This window comes from Toxorhynchites rutilus, chromosome 1 (assembly GCF_029784135.1).
Source record: "Toxorhynchites rutilus septentrionalis strain SRP chromosome 1, ASM2978413v1, whole genome shotgun sequence".
NCBI lineage: Eukaryota > Metazoa > Arthropoda > Insecta > Diptera > Culicidae > Toxorhynchites > Toxorhynchites rutilus.
In genome coordinates this window covers 69,109,640-69,127,774 of record NC_073744.1, presented here as the reverse complement: position 1 = coordinate 69,127,774, position 18,135 = coordinate 69,109,640, and the positions used below count along the sequence as shown (strand labels likewise).

Sequence of the window (18,135 nt, the reverse complement as noted above, 5' to 3'; positions counted from 1 at the left end):
CCATCAGTTGTTCCAGCTCGATCCTCAGTCGCAAAGCTGCATCAACGTCATCGGTACTTGTTAACACGTCGTCCATATACGTGTCCTCGCTGACAGCCCTCGCTGCGAGTGGAAATCCTTGTTCTTCCTCCATAGCCAATTGTTTCAGAGTCCTTGTCGCTAGGAACGGGGCTGACTTGGTTCCATACGTCACCGTATTTAGCTCGTAAACGAACACTTCTTCAGATGGTGATTCGCGCCAAAGAATGCATTGCAGTAAACGATCTTCTTGATGTACATTTATTTGCCTGAACATTTTTTCTACGTCAGCAACCAGCATAATTTGTTTGATTCGGCAACGTAGATAGTCTCTTAGGTTGATTTTTCGGCCGCTCACAAAATAATCGGAAAATGCTTCGATACCTAGCACGATATCCACACTTTTGGATTTGAAAAATGACGGGTCAGCTAGCTTTACTCCTTCTGGTAACTTCCATCCAATTGTATTTACGTTTGCGGTAGGTAAGTTCACCGTCACTCGGGGTAATACGAGGAAATTTAATTTACGTGAAAAGTCCGAAACTCGTGATTTGACTGTGGCATAAATTCGTTGCTTCACCTTGGTTGTTGTTTGACCGATTCCTAATACTGAGATATCCACTTTATCTCGATGAGTCCTCAGTAGTTGACTTAGCCGTTCGGACAAAAAATTGCTCTCAGATCCTGAATCGAGTAATGCTCGAGCTGCATACTGGTTACCATCGTTATCTTCTAATAAAACGACCGCTGTAGCCAACAAGACCTGTGATGAATACTGTGGTGCAGTGCCTGAGACCATGCTGTTTGTGGCTGCCAGATTAGAAACTGGAGCAAAACTTCTTGAATCCTTGTCGTCCACGAAATTGTTCGAACTATTTGCCTTTACTGTAATTCGATGCTCTTGTAGAACCCTCTTTCTCCGACTTAAAGCATACAAGAGTATGGTGGCGGCCTTTGCATCTGTGACAGGAGAACTTTGATTGGCAGTCCTTGGCTTGATGCCCCTTTCTGAAGCAGTTCCGACACAGGACATGCGTTCGAATTAATGCTTCACGATCTGACACGTTCATTTGCTGGAATGTTGTACATACATGCAAATAATGGTTCGATGAACAAGCTATACAGCGAATCGCTGTTGCCGTACTAAAACTAGTCTTCACACCAGCCGCTTTCGGTTTTGATACAGGTTGCTGAACTTGGGAATTATTCTTCGTAGTCATCGATTCCAATACATGGATCCGTCTTCGTATAAACTCTGTCAAATCGGCCACAGAGTCTTGCTCCTTGTTAGCAGTGAATTCTTCCCAGCCTCTTTGTGTAACGGAATCCAACCTCGATGTCAAAATATTTACCAGCAAAAGGTCCTTGTAATCTTCTGGTTTAATTATTTGATCCAACGTCTGTACGGTCCTTTCAAATGCTTCAAGAAGGTTATGCAATTCCTTAATTGACTCCTTGTTGATCGTTGGCAGCGAAACAAGTGATTGAACTTGGCGCTTCCTTAGTTGTTTGCTGTCGTTATATCTCTTTAACAGCATCTCCCAAGCGACATGATAATTCGCTCTAGTTATTTGTAGAGGATCGATGCGGTTCTTTGGTTCTCCTACCAAACAGCCCTTCAGGTAATGTAGTTTCTCTACTTCTGGGAGATCCGTTTTCGAGTGGATCACAGAAATGAACAAATCCCGAAAGGTGATTCATTCATCGATATCCCCGTTAAAAGTTTGAAGTCGTATTTGTGGTAAACGTACGTGCTCAATTGTATGTTGTGTTTGATTACTCTTTGATTGAATTGATTGATCTTTGTCTCGTGAGTCAGCCATTTGCCTCATCTTGTTCTTGAGAAATGATTTGACGTTATAATATTGTTCACTGAATTGCTTTCGTACTTCATCGTAGGCTTCCTCAGTTGAATCGAAATCGTCATGCACCTTGATTTCGATCAGCATGTCACCAAATTTTTCTAGTAGGTCATCTAAGCCTTCAAGACGAACTTCCACTTCGTCAATAATTGTGTCCGCATTGAAATTCTCAACAAATTGTCCGATGTCGTTTAATGTTGCTTGCATCTCCTGCAACTTCGTGGTCAATAACTTCATTGACGGCGATTTCTTGGACGATGATGTATTCCGCATGATGATTTGTAGGGTTGAACCAGTGTGGGGAAACAGAAAAGGTGTGATGTAGTAAACAATAGCGTAGGTCTAGCTCGGCTAGACATACACTGTCCTTCACTGACCTGACAAAACAGTTGATGATGCCTGTACTTCGTTTCTTCTCTGCTTTGTCACATGGGTATATGGTTTTGATTCTCCGGGTTTGTTATTATATAACGGTGATGAAAAACTCTCCAGATTGAGACCAAGTATTTCCGAGATTGTAATTTTGATTCCTATATTCCTTGTAATGCGCTTTGCAATGCCCTATTTCAGTAATTGCTCTTTGTGCTGTTGTCCTAATTGCAAGTGGCAGTCAAGCTCCGTCGCTCGTAACATAACCTCACAGGAAATCGGGATCCGCAAGATAGAGTTCAGAGGAAATCGAATGCCAAAATTAGTATCATTCCAGGTGCCTAGCTCGACTGGACATATATCTGTAAGTTCCACTCACCTAGGAAACTGTATCCGGGGTTTTATGTCCAGTCCAATCCGATTGAATGTGTGAAATTATCCTAATTCCAAAATATCCAAACTTCCAATCCTTTCTGATGGTCTTGATCCGGTTCAAAGGACCAAATGTAGGGGAGCCGTGGATGTGGTAGCCTTCCTTCGATAGATTGGCTCCCTCACATCGATTGGAGATTTTCCAGAGTTCCAATTTCCCTCTCCAATAAACTCTCGTAGCCAATTTTTATTCACGAACACATGTATTTTCTAACTAGCAACAATTACATTTATTTTTACATTAGTTTTAAATTCAGAAATACAATTTTCTAATTATAAATGTAAACCGTTGAGAAGCACGTGCGCTTCCACTGAAAGCCAGTCCGAAAGTGAAAAAATATGTTTGGTATTCATGGCAACCAATTTTCCACGGGTATTGCCTACTGTGATTTTACGTATTCTCGTAGTTTCTATTACCGGAAGTTAGCGGAGCTCAAGGTTCAATGTGTTGTACGAGGTGATAGATGCTCGCCAACACCATTATTTCGTTCGAGTTATAATTTTGCATTCCCTAATTCGAACGTTTTGCCATTCAATGTTCGAAGAGAAGCAGATCGAACAAAATGCAAAAACAACTCGAACGGAATACAGAATGCAATTTTATCAAGTCGATCGAAATATGGAATAGGGGTGATTGTCTCCAATATGTATAGTCAGGTGTGTTTCAAGCTTAAAGATCAATTTAAACTGAAATAAAATAAAATTCGTTACTCGTGAACATTTGTTGATATTTTAAGACACTGGTAGGATATCCATATAACTATCTTCGTTAATAAAACTAGCAATTTGAACTTTATTGTTGGAACATTTTAGTTTTAATTTTATTATCAGACATATTGAATAATTTGTTAATATCTATATATATAAAAATGGAATGATGTCTGTCTGTCTTTCTGTCTGTCTGATCCTTATGGTCTCGGAAACTACTGAACCGACCGACATGAAAATTGGTATGTAGGGGTTTTTGGGGCTGGGGAAGGTTTTCGTGACAGTTTGAGACCCCACCCCACTTTCTAAGGGGGGGGGGGGTGTTGGGATCGCCATACAAATACGGGAAATGAAGCACAAATTTCTGCATTACTCGAGTATTAAAATGAAATGGAATTTGGCATGTGGAGGTTTTAGGGTGCAATAAATGATGGTGGTTAGATACTCTCTTAAGAGGAAGGGGTGGAGCTGGTTCTGCCATACAAATGAAACACAAATTTCTGCATCACGAGAATTAATCAAGCAAATAAAACCAAATTTGGCATGTATCGTAACGGAGAAACATGTTTTTGCAAGTGGTTGGAAAATCTTGAACGAGAATTGTGTCTGAAAATAATCTGATATTATAATGTGGAGTTTTGGTGGAAGTAATAGGAATTTTATAGTAAAAGGTTATTTTAAAGGGTAGATTAGAAGATCAATCAATGAATAATTCTGCGTCTGCGATTGGACCCATGGACAGCGCTTAGTAAGAAAACGTGGATGTCATAACGGAAAATAAATTTTGGGCGGGACTAAGTTTGCCGGATTAGCTAGTACTTCATAAATATGATCATTTGAACAAAATTGAACGTAGCTAGTCATAACAAAATCGCACAAAAAGAGTCGCACAAACGAGGAATCACGCGAAAAGGGACCGCACAAAAACAGGTTTGCCTGTATAATATGAACATTCGAATAATCAAGGACGTAGTAAGGAAAAAGAAAAGTTGGGATAGGAGTTTTGAGATTGTTGCAAAAAATACAAAACAAGTGATGAATCTTTGAATCCGCTTGGATAGTCCTTTGATTTGTTGGATTCTCGAATAATGTCTAATAAGCATCTTCATATGTTACGAAATTATCGCAGAATGGATTTAATAAAACTTGTTTGGTAAATGATTATTTATTTCGATTTAAAAGCAAATTCATGAGTAACGATGTGCATTATAGTGCCAATGAAAATGTGAAATCTCAAATTTATAAATGGAACTTCCTGAAAAATGTTGATTCCCTCGATAAAATACACTATACAACATTTCAGCTTTATCGGACTTTATTTACTAATGTCGCAAAGACGCCGAAGTTTGAGTCTTCCGAAAACCGAAAAATGCCTGTGCCTGGAATCGGAGTTTTGAAAAAAAAAGTTGATGCTAAATGTCTTCAAGTTGTGTTGAACGTCGATGACGTCAATGGATAAGGGAGTATTTGCCCGTTATTGCCCTTCGAGCAATGTGCTTCGAGGATGCTAAGGATGTCGCAGAAGGCGTTTTGGTAATCGTGGTCGACTCATCGATGCGGAACGGTTGGACTAGAGTTCAAGTCATCGAGGTGATGAAAGGTTCGGATGGACGAATCCGAAGAGCAAGGGTTCAGACCAACGGAGTGTTTCGCAGACCGGTGTCTAAATTGGCTTTGCTGGACATTGAAGACAAGTAATAGTACAGTACCGAGATCTACTGTCATCTCGATTTTTTTATGATATAAATTCCGATATTCGATTTTTGATATTTCTTGGGTGATTCTACGGTTTTCAAAAAACTGAAACTTTGATGACTGTAAATAAAGCCCGATTGAGCTGAAATTTTGCATACGGTATTTTTTCGCGGGAATCAACATTTTGCAGGAAATCCCTTTCGAAAAATCAAAGGTCACCTTTTTCCATACATTCATTGGCACTCTAATGTGCATAATACGCAACAAAGCAAAATTGAAAAATTAACATTTTTCTCTAAAATATTTTTAAGGTAATTCTAGCAGCAGAATTTGTCTTTTCAATGACAATCCGTCTTCCTTAGTCCAAGTAATAACTTTTTCGATTCCACATAAGGCTGTAGCATTTGAAACCCAATTTTCGGACTCTTCATCTTCATCAAAACTGATGTAGTTAAAAAACTGATGGTCCCTCGGCAATCGGAATTGAATTTTCATCATCGTAGAAATATGTGTTTGAATGCAAAACAATGTTGACTATGACGTCGTCGTTCAGAGCCTCAAACTCCTCGTCCTCGTCGTGCAGGCTTCAAGCAGCTTCCGGAACATCAATTCTTCGAGGCGACGGAGAAGGAACGTGACAAACATATTCAAGGCCATGAAACTATCCATGTTCCCCAGAAAATTCTTCAGAGAAGCAATCTCCATTTTTCACTGTGATCAAGCTTTTATGTAAAATATTGCCACAGAAACTTAGATAGTCCAAATTTTTGCACTGAAATATCATGTTCTTATGTTTTCCCTTAATTTGTTCCTCATAAGATCTAATATCACTGTTTGATTATTCTTCTCTAAAAAGCGAAATATTTGACCAAAAGATTCGTTGCGGTAGTTTCACTTCGGCATGAACCTAAGAGACGTAGTGTTTACTTAGGAAGAATTGGAACCGTCAGGAATAGAAGAACTGCAGCCATGGATCGGGTTTACTGGCAAACATTGTGAAGAAGATTTAATCCCTCAATGCGATGTAGTATGATTGTAAATAAATAAATAAATAAATAAATAAATAAACGTTTGTAGTGTTTGAACATCGGTTCGATAACCACGACTTCGAAAAGTTTAAAACCGTATTGAGAGTAATTGTCGATGTTCATTTTTGTGTTTCTTTTTGTGGACCGAAAAAATAGAAGGTAGAATGCTGCTTGTAGCCAATAATACTAACATAGATGACGGTAGATTCCATGCATTGATCATCGACATACTTCCAAAATTGAGGTTGTGTCCTAAACATCACACAGGAAGATTGCATGGCATCGTTTGCTTGCTCTTTGGTACTTCGCAAGCGGTAAGCGGTATTTCGGAAATCTTTTAGGTGCGTAAATACTAGTTGGAGTTCACATTTCACGTAGAAATTGTATGAAGTTGGTAAGTAATCGGTCGACCAGCACGTGAATCCAAATACCTTACCAAACTCATCTCTTCAGTGCTCATAGGGATTATCTAACGTATTCTATTTCTAACAAAGGTTAAGCAACATATTCGGTTGGCTTGAAGTTCCGACATATAAAGCAATTATTTTTCTCTAATCACCCCACAAAAACAACCAAACTCATATTGGCAATCACATGACCGAGGCTCGTCTTCGACGCTAGCGATGAGTTGCGAGTAAGCACATGGCCAAATGAAAACAACAGAGAGCAAGAAAAATCGCATAGTGATTGCCATACCGCACCATCGCCTAGCTGAGCCAATTGCACTGTCTATTTAGTAATAGGTTACATAAAATGCAACCATGCACATGACTGTTCAAATAGCTCATATTATACTACCTGTCGCATCACACTGCACAGTACCATGCCATACCAATGCATACGGAAGATCGGTGTCTCGGGTGGATCTTCACAGTTGTTGTTTTAAAGTATAAAGTCAATACAAAACCGCACCATTTACGCGGTCATTCCGCCAGTCATTGCTCTTAGAAACGCATAATACCAGCTATTGTAGTAACGATAAAAAGCGTTGTTGCTCATTCAAAACATAAACAAATTAATATGTCTTCAAACTTTCGTATTCTCATTGGCTTTTATCTCTGCTTTAGAAACGACGTCATAGCTACTAGACGATTTTTACAGCAAAAAGATATCCGATACAACTGCTTCCATAGTAACACGCGCCTCAGGTATTTCGATTACTATCAGTTACACTCAATTTAATCCATCTTGCTCTCGATGGCATAATCACATCAAGGATCGGGGGCAGGATCTTACATAGCACTTTCACTGCTACTACTCGCAGTAATTTTCGTACCATTACGACTATCATTGCCAACAGCTTTCATGGAGTGTTGCGATGGCACTTATTGCTGCTTCCGCACTACTTTAAAATGCCGTCACATTCGGCATAATAAATCACCCCCACGCTGTTATCTGTTAGTATTGGGTGTGGGAAAAAAATTATTGCGTCACGTAACGCGCCAATGGAGAACGGATCGGAGTTACGTTATCTGCTACTTTTTTGAGGTTAGTATCAGTAGGGACATGTTGTGGCCACCAAATTATTGAAGTAGATCCTCCATTTGAGGCTCGCTCGAAAGTTGTCTATCGGTCGCAGCTGGGAACGGGGACGTCTTCGGTACAACGTTTATCTTCATCCGTTACTTCTTCTGTATCTTTTGGCATAAAGGGTCGAGGCCAGATCCGGTTAAAAGACCACATCCTCTTTCGCGTGATAATTCTTGATGCTGGTAACTTCCGGCAGGCACTTCGTACTGTGTATCTCCTCGTTCACCGCAAATCCCGAAGGTAAGAACAGCGACTTGGAACACAGAAGGTCGTTCGGGAATTTTGTGTGGGAAATATATTTGACATCATGGCTTACTTCCTTGGTGGGGGACATAAACTACCCGGTCCCCTGCCAAGTGTTACCGTCCGGTTTCGCGCTGTAAAGATATTTTCCACAAGCACATTCAGCTGCTCCTTCTGAGTGATTGTATGCTGCTCAGTCACGGCCAGCTTCAACTGATGTTTCCGCATGAAATTGTTCATTACGGCGAAATACTTCTTCATCGTTTGACCGGTTGCTCCGATCTCTCGACCCAAAATGTGGAACGAGGAAGCCACATTGCACTCTGTCTTCCTTGTCAGCTTCTGCTGCACTTTACGGTCGCACAGAATCGTCGGATGGCCGGAATCAGGCTTCCTTTTCCTTTAACAGAACGGAGAGTTTATAAACATACATTTTTCCATTTCTTTGACAATTTGTTGATGAATCGCCATAAAAAGCCTGTGTCTATTTAGAACCCGTCGATATAAATAGACAGTTATTGGAAAGATCCAAGTCGGACATATATATAAATAGACAGTTATTGGAAAGATCCAAGTCGGACAAGACAAGTATAAGCATTCTTACGATAAAAGGAGATTATGCTGAAAGTATATGGCTTTTCGTGATTAAGCAGATTCAACCCGAGCCTCAAAATGACCACTGCGAACTTTTCTCTTATATTTTAATGACTATGTCGTGTTTTGAGCAATCCAACCACCTACTTTTGCATCCATCTCGTAGGCTTCACAGTGGCCGCAGATGCTGAAACCATCACTAAACGATTATACGTCCAGAATATGCTACAGAATTCGGGTATTGTCAAGAAAATTGACTTTATAAAATTGAGAATGAGACTTTCAATACCCTCTCTCGGGTTATTTTCTCTAATCTGATCTAGTGCTACGATCTGTCTCGTCCAGTCATAAATTGTGGTATGTATTGTCTTGTATGTATACATGTATATTTTGCGAAACCTGCACCATCCTCTATCTCAGCAGAAGACCTACGCTACGTGGCATGTCTGTTCTGAGGTCTAGTCTACTACCAGGATGAAATCTTAGCCGTTTCTAACGCGATTTGTCGTTTTATGATCTACTACATCCTATACGACATCGTATACGCAACAGTCATTACTAGAGAAACGCTATGGTCCTGAAAATAGCATAACGTAATTTGTGTACGAATATTTCCTTAAATTTACTCCGAAGGGTATTTCAATTCTGTCATATTAAAGTCTGTTTGAAATACCAGAAGTTTTTTCATTGGTTTTTCGAATAACCGCGACATTTCTTACAGTGAGAGAAGTTTTCAACGGTAAATTTTTATGAAAAAATAGCTGACCCGGCGAACTTCGTCCGGCCCAAAATTATTTTTTGATATAAATTCTTTCGGACATTCACATTTTCTTACCGAGCGAACGTTCGTGAGTTCAATCGCAGAACTCTCCATTGATTCTCACTTACTATAGATTTCCTATTATTTCTACCAAAACTCGCCATTGCAATATAAATTTATTTTCAGACACAATTTTCGCTCAAGATTCTTGATTTATTTGTAAATAACATGTTTCTCCGTTACATGGAGTACGTGTTTGATCCATAAAAGTCTATTTTCATCCAAAATTTTTATTTATTAGAAATCTTATAAGAATGATTTTCGCTTCACACTAACGGAACACCAAGCATAATTCCGCGAACGCGTAATCCAATTGGACTAACAACAATGTCATTGTGGAACGTATGAGATTGTTTTTGACGTAGGACTACGTCTAACCGGAAGATATAGGGGGTGAAATGGAAATCTAGGCACTGAACAAGAAGGAAAAAATGCAAGATTTGAAACGCTTATAACTCGAGCATTTCTCAATAGATCGCAAAGGTTTTTGCATCAATTGATAGGAAATATATCTACGCATCTATCATAACGAATAACATTTCATTTTTCTTGAGATAAATAATTGAATAATTGTGAAATATCAAGCATTGTCCAAATGCACTATGTGCCCATTTTTGATTGGTCCATTTTGTGCTTCTCAATTCGTACCGACCAAAACGGGCAACCAGAGCAGCAGCGAAATACAATGAAGCACGATTGGAAAGGAAAAAGAAAAAAAATGAGGGAAACATTGGTCGCAGTCTCACACATGCGTAATTCTCGTGCCAGCCAGTCAGCTTAAAAATCCCCGCTCCGCTGCTGTAACGATCATTCTTTGTGTGGACACCGACTGGACAACATCGTTGCTGGACGAGCTGAACGGCGAGGGATCGAGTGCCTTTCTCAAGGCAAGAGGGCGGAGGTGGTAGCGCTGGAGTAGAATAGAGTAGAGTTTTCAAAGGGCCTTTCTCAGGGCTAGAGACGAATGAACTGCAAAAGTTTAAAGTCTCTATAATACAATACCTTCCTTCCTTCCTGTAACGATCATTCTCATTCAAACCGAACACCACATCGGTTCGCATCACAACACATCAACAAACAAACCCAAGCAGCCATGTCTGGACATGGTAAAGGAGGAAAAGTGAAGGGAAAGGCAAAATCCCGCTCGAACCGTGTTGATCTGGAGTTCCCCGCCATGGTAGCTAGGCCGAGCGCGTTAGTACCAGTGCACCAGTCCACCTAGCCGGCGTTATATTGTTTCGGCCGCCGAAGCGATCGAGTTAGCTGGCAAAGCTGCTGGCGACGATAAGAAAGCCCGCATTCGGAACAGAACACATTCGGTTCGGTGGACATCAAGACAACAGGCAGTTGCAACGAGTGGCGAGTGGCGAGTGGCAAACGCAATCGCAAAACGGCAGCAGGTAGCAGAAGAAAAAAGTTTGTTCTTTTTATAATATGCTTTGGTGGCAAATCCAGAACAAGGCGGCATCGAGGGCGTTCGAAATGGTTTTTTTCAAAACCACGAGTACTAAGTTTTCTAAATTGGAACCATTCCATAAAACAAGGCGCTTTTCAGGGCCATTAAACCTTCCAAAAAAGAGTTTAGGAAATAAAGTTCAATGCTTTCTAAAACATTATCCAAAATAATAATAAAACACAAATTGATGTTTTCATAATTTGTTTGCCAGGATCTGATGAGTATGTGAATTTGGCAGTTGTTCTGAGCTTATTGATAGTTGAGGACTTTCCTGATTATTCAATTTTCACCAATTCTTAAATTGTTTCCAGATTGAAAGTACAGTAATTTACAATTAGTTCGACATTTAGCTAATTGGACGGACATGTAATGCGATTTATTTAGTTGGACATTTTTGTAAACATAGAGTTCGGGGTCCAAATTATGACCCCACATTGAAAGTCGACACTGTACCACTGTCATCGCAAATGTTCAATTACAGGTTAAAATCGCCTCCAATGCGACACTGAGTGGTGGTAATGCGACGTGCCATTGAATGTAATTTACTGTAAAATATGTCACAAGCTGGATGGGAAGAAATTTTCCAACTGTGAAAGCTGTGGCGAGTGGCAAATGCAATCGCTAAACAGAAAGGTTTAGCCGAACAAGATGGGGATATCAAGTGATAACAAAACAATAAACTCTTTAGATTGAAGATAATTTTGTGATCCTGAAAAGGACCCTTTTTAGCCTGCATGTGAATCCAACGAGCGAACAAATCGTAATGAATCTATTTTTTTGCCATCGCTCCCTTTTAACGCTCATTCGTTCGTCTCGTTGGACTCGCCCCTCTGGCTGAGTCTGCCGATTTGTCTCTATCCTGTGAGTGTGTACCGCTAGAGTATAAAACACGCGGACCCCAAACAAATATCTTATTTTCTTTCAAACCGTAAACCCGTGTGGTTGTACGGCATCGGCATCGTGGACGTAACAAAGGAGGACAAGTTAAGGGAAAGGCAAAGTCTCACTCGAACCGTGCAGGTCTCCAGTTCCCTGTTGGTCGCATTCACTGATTGCTCCGCAAGGGTAACTAGGCCGAACGGATTGGTGCCGGAGCACCAGTATACCTAACAGCGATTATAGAGTTTCGGCCGTCGGAGTGCTCGAGTTGCCTTGCAAAGCTGCTCACGACAATCAGAAAACCCGCATCAAGAACAGAGCAGCTTCAAGGCAACAATTAGTTTCAGTGAGTGGCAAAGTGTTTCTCCGGCACGTTGCATTAAATGTAATTTACTGAACAACATGTCCCAAGCTGGATGGGAAGAAATTTTCCAACTGTGAAAGCTGTGGGGAGTGGCAAACGCAATAGCTAAACAGGAAGGTTTAACACAAGATGGGAATATCGAGTGATAACAAAAACACAACACCAAAGGTTCTTTTCAGAACCATCAACATATTCATAAAGAGTAAACAGTAAACTAATCCATTTTTCAGGTAGATAGGTAGGTATTCACGTAGGAGAAGAAATTAAACAATATATTTAAAATATATATTTAACAAAAGCTGTCCCCTTTGTATTGTCCTACGTCACTCCGGTTATGTCCCCGACATTACCCACCCGTCTTTTTTCTTTATCTATGGGCAGAGACGAATGCAACAAAATAAAGACGGCTTAAATCGAGCCATTCCTTCTTCGGGTTTTGCGCTTAGAAACACATTTGGTCGGGGTTCTGCCAAAACGAACCAAGCGCCATTTTTTCAAAATTGTGTTACATACACCATAGGATGCAGAAAATAATAATCTATAGACTATAAAGTGACCATTTCATTCGTACAATTGACAATAGCTCCAAATGGAAAATTCTGTGTAGCAGACTGTAAAAAAACGAATTTGCATTCAACCAAAGCGAACCATAAACCCACAATATGGCACCGGACGATAGTGATGGTTTTCTCCAAGAAGGCAGATCCGAACCTTTAACAAATTTTTCTGTTTCGGAAAGCTCCTGGAATCAGATGTCGTCGGGATCTGGTAAGTAAGACAACCTAAGGGTTGCCATGAAGTGTGAAAGCGCTGATCTGTATTTTTCAAAATTGTGTGTCTCGTTCCACCAGTATAGTGGGCGTCGTTTATTCGTCGGATCCAGTCTTCTCGGCATCGCTGTGTCGCAAGCCCTCACCAATGCTCCTGTCAGTTCGTCGGCATTCAGACTACGGGGTTCTGCTGTCTGTGCATAGTGCTTCGACGAAGAGCTCCTTGTCAAAAGCCGTTGTCCTCCACTTCCGCTCACAGGTTCTTGTTATTCGTACCACCTCAGGGTTCCGTTGGCCGACACTATACAGAATTGCCTGGAGATCATTATGTGTGTATCCTTCCGACACTCTCCACTTCGTGTTTGCCACCAGTGATGGACTGCAGAAAGTTACATCCATGATGGATTCGCGACCATCCTTTCGAAAGGTGCTGCTAGTGCCTACGTTCAGAAGTGCGACGTCTAGTTTTGCGAAGGCTTCTAGTAGACTGTATCCTCTGGCGTTGGTACATCTGCTTCCCCATTTCTCAGCCCAAGCGTTGAAGTCTCCTCCGATGATTACTGGTTTGCGGCCAATGACCTTATCTGTAAGTACGTCCAGCATCTGGTGAAACTGCTCCGCTGACCATCTTAGGGGTGCGTAGCAACTACACATGAAGACTTCGTTGATTTTGGCGATCACGAATCCTTCCTGTGAGCTCTCTACCACTTCTTGGATGGGATACCTTCCCATCACCAATATTGCCACCATCCCTGCTTTATCCGCCACCAGTTACCGTTGTCGCGAGGAACTCGATACGGCTCTGCGATCATTGCAACGTCACACTTAGTTTGTTGACTGCCACAATAGTTGCTGTGCTATGTCGCAATTATTGAGGTTGATCTGGGTAACATCCATGAAAGCGAACCCGACATCGCCCTTTTGTACTCCGGACATTTGAAGTTATCTGTCACATGGCCATTTTCTTCCTCATCCTTGCACAGCATGCACCTCGGTTGCTTAGTGCAGTCTCTAGCAACGTGACCCTCCACGCCGCACTTCCTGCACAGTTTGGATCTGTCGGGGCCGCTACATTTCTTCGCCTGGTGACCGAAGCCCATACATTGGAAACATCTCTCCATTTGCTTGCTCACACGAGGAGTAACTTCCAACGAGCACACGGACCACTCCAGTTCTATTCGGCCATACAAATGAAACACAAATTTCAGCATTACTCGAAAATTAATCGAGCAAATGGAGCCAAATTGGGGATGTGAGGATTTTTGGGTACGAGAAATGTTTCTATGAAAGTAAAGTACCCCTCCCTCCTATGAAATAAAATTGATATTTGTTCGAATGTGTAAATGGATTTTATTATGATGAAACGCACCCCTATATCGTCTTCTATCTATATAAATAAAAATGGATCACCGAATGTGTTGATGAGAGCAAAACTCGAAAGCTGTCTTTATTCTATCATATTTTCCGTATCAAACTTTTTTTTCCATGTAACGGATAAACATGTTATTTGCAAGGGGTTGAAAAATCTTGAATGAGAATTGTGTCTGGAAATAATGTGATAGTACTAGGAATTTTACAGTAAAAGGTTCAGAGTTTTCCGAAAATTTTCCGATTTTTCTTTTCACTATATTGATCTATAGGCCGAGACAAATACAAAAAAAGAAGACGGCTCAAATCGTACTATTCCTTCTTCAGGTTCTGCGCTTAGCAACACATTTGGCCTTCCATTTTTAGAAACATAGAAACTAAATGCTTGCTATATGCCAAAAAAAATCACGAGTGAATGATAAAATATAATGTATTCCTCATCACGACCTGATAAACTCGAACCATACGCTATTAGAAACAAATATTAATAATCTACAAACACAACCCATTTTCGCTCATTATCATAGCTAATATGTGATAATTAATGACAGTTTTTTTTTATTGTGTTGTTTTCATCTGCAAAGGAGCACTAAATGCACAGACTAACTACATTATTGTTGTACGATACATTAGTTATGCATTCTTTATCTAATATACATCGAATAAAACACAAATTTGCATAAGGGTCCCAACTATGTGGTCTTTGCCTTAGAGATTACGAGCTCCCCGAAATATATGAATTTTATACAAAATAGCGTCGGATCATAGAAAGTAAACTTCTCTCTCGAACTCGAATCTCCTATTGATCTAATTTCTAGATTGAACACCTTGTGCACTAGAAAGCAGCTGTCTGGTTCAAAATACGATGATAAAAATTAGAGATATGCTCATTTGTCACGCACCCTTACGGCTCTGCTATGCTGTAATCTTAATTTCGACACACGAAATAAGCGATAAGCACTCGTCGACGACATTCTAAATTTATTATTAATTCTTCATGAATTAACTCGTACTTAGAATGTATTGAATCTACATGTCACTCACTAGACTTCAATGAGTTTTTGCTATTTATGTTTGCAGTTTTGCCAAATTATGACTCCAATTTTTTTGTCTTCTCATCTCACAGGCATTGCAGGTCTCTTTACGGTGTTCTCCAGCTTCATCTTCACGTCGACTGTGATCAACTTCCTCGGTAGTGAAGTTTCCGATCTTAAGTGAGTATTGGACTGTAATTGGCTTTATTTAACAGATAGATATTTCTGGTTGTATTTGCTGCTGAAGGCTGCAACGCAAAAGTTCAACGTTTCATCGATGTTCTCAATGGTGTCAATCAATGATGTAACACTGTTCAAAGATAATTGGCTGAGAACTCTTGCTGTAACCTTCAATAGTGAGTGAATTTGTTAAGCCAGTAACATCTATTTTGTTAACTGTAATCGTACATACGATTAACGATCTTACTTTCATTTTCAGAGATGCTCTATTCTTTTTCTTGCTTCTGATTGACCTCTCGAAAGCCGGCATCCTCGCTCAGCTGGCGCTCTGTGGTTCGAGTCAGTCGGAGGTCACGATGAACATCGCCCGTGGTTTGGAAATTCTCGGCCCAGCCATCACCCTTGACACGTTGGTGGAAACTCTTGTCATAGGTGTAGGTACCCTATCGGGCGTTCAGCGGCTCGAGTTGCTGAGCGGTTTTGCCGTCCTGTCGGCGATCGTAAACTACATCGTTTTCATGACCTTTTATCCTGCCTGCCTATCGCTGATTTTGGACCTTTCTCGCAACGCGGGCAATCTGGTGCAGAAGAACAAAAAGGAAAATCTACTGGCCCGTGTGCTGAGTGAGGAGGATCAGAAGCCAAATCCAGTGGTACAGCGGGTCAAGCTAATCATGTCGAGTGGACTAATGATAGTGCACGTGCTCAGCCGACTGGCCATCTCCGAAAAGGACTCGGACACTGCTGAACATATTATCAACTCGCACAGTCACGAACATTTGGCTGCATTGAACAAGACTGAACCGAACGAGATTTCCGAATTTATAATGAGGTGAGCATGAAACTCTGGATGAACAAGATACCACATAAATTATCTTTCGCAGATGGAAGTTATTTCAGATTGAACAGACATATTTTCTGAACTGTATTCAATAATTCTGTCGTTCGTAGACGCTATTTTTTCATTTTGCACATGGGCAACATTACGTAAAATATTATCTTCATTATCATAGCTCTTTTTATCTCAGAGGACGAACATCTGCTAGTCTTACGATATTTATTGTATCTAAGAATGTTTTAAAATACGCACATATTCCCATCACAGAACAAGACTGTGATCACAGAACGATTCTATGATTTCTTATTTTGGTAGACATACAACCTCAAAGAGTTAATATTGTTATTTATGACTCTATGATTTTTTGATGCAAACTATCCAATGTGTACGTAAATCCGATTCAAAAAAAAGAAGGATTGGTGTCGTCAAGACCTTTCAAAACGGGAATCTGTTGACGGCAGTTATAGGAAACAAGATTTGGATAACACAAAAGGGAAATTTATTCTTTCGAACTGTTCGACATTTGGCGATTTGTGTATGTTTTCTATGAACATAGCTCTTTGACGTCAATAATGACGTCAGTAGAATTCGTTAATAGTTTCATTCGATTGAACTAAAATTTGCGTCATGATCGTCATGAGAGAATTGGATGCATGTAACAAACATTGGAGAACCTGCGTAAAAGTTAATCTATTAGTCAATCGGTTCGGAAATTTTAAATATTTTGGATTTGAATGTTGAAAAAAAAATTATAGTAAAAAGATATGTCAACTGTTTCCATGAAGTCACAAAATTCGTCACTTTGTACGAATAATTTTCGTTTTTGAATCATGCTATCGGATTTCTAGCAGAAGAAAAAAGAGACTTTTAAATCATATTCCCCCACTTCAAGGTTTGCATCCACCTTGTTTTGTTTCCTAACGCATTTAACGCATTCTACATTCTATTCTATTCATAATTCATCTCAACTTGTATTTCCAAGAAATGCTAATCGATACTAATGAGTGATTTCTGTGACAAATTAAAACGTTCGTCGTCAAAACGTATCCATAATCCTTAATACAGAACATTCTGATGATGTTTGCCTTGCCATGAAGTCGTTTCGGTTCTGTGATGCAATATCAGAGGCAGCAGCGAACGAACTATCCGCGCGAATCCTTTTTTTTTTTTGACGTAGAACTACGTCTTTCATTAAGGGTGCCAAATCAGAAAACAGGTCACGTTTTTATGAAATGAAGTTAACGTTAATAACTATTTTTGGCGCGAACGGATTTTGGCGATTTACATACCAAACGAATCGGAAATTCTCTAAGATTTGTTTAATATGCTAGACATTAGAATCCCCTGGTTTATAAATGGTTAAAATTCATGGAAACTTTAGGCGTTTCCATTTTCCCATACATTTGCTCTGTCCATTTGTGTGCTGCCCCGAACAGAGCTGTCAATAACGAGCAACTTATCGACGAACAACGAAGGGGAAATCGTAGGAGTTAAAGTCTCTGTGAACAAAGGAAAAGTAGAAGAATGAATGGGAATACTTGCCTAGAGTATAAACAATGGATCTCGCTGAGGCAAACTTTCATTCGGCATCGGACTGTTGAGCTATCCAGTTCACTTTGATTTCGCTGCGCTTCGATCTAAGATTGGACCCCACCAGTGGTAATCCAACTTGGATATCGTCGTTTGACTTTTCTGTTCGTTTTTCGCGTTATTCGTATCGTGTTTTCCTTTCCGCGTCATAAATTGGACGCTTCGCGTAGTGTGTGATGAGCAAGAAGAGGAAGGCAGGCTCGAGCCCTGCCAAAAATGAACGCATTGCCAGGGGCAATAAAATTTCGAGGCAAGCGTCATCTAATGATGCACGCGATGTTTGTGCAGTAAAAAGCGCTCGCACTGAACCGAGCCTTTGCGAGTGTGACACCGCATCAAACAACAGCGAAGTAGGCG

At 40.3% G+C, this 18,135-nt stretch overlaps 1 protein-coding gene across 2 annotated transcripts in view; it reads left to right on the top strand.

Annotated features, from left to right (window-relative positions):
• LOC129762156 (3-hydroxy-3-methylglutaryl-coenzyme A reductase) overlaps positions 1-18,135 on the top strand; it is a 96,606-nt gene that overhangs the window by 71,248 nt on the left and 7,223 nt on the right. For both annotated transcript variants that reach the window (XM_055760157.1, XM_055760158.1), the window contains 2 exons: positions 15,263-15,350; positions 15,610-16,182. In XM_055760157.1, coding sequence (XP_055616132.1) covers positions 15,263-15,350; positions 15,610-16,182 — 661 coding nt within the window. The remainder of the gene's footprint in view (positions 1-15,262; positions 15,351-15,609; positions 16,183-18,135) is intronic.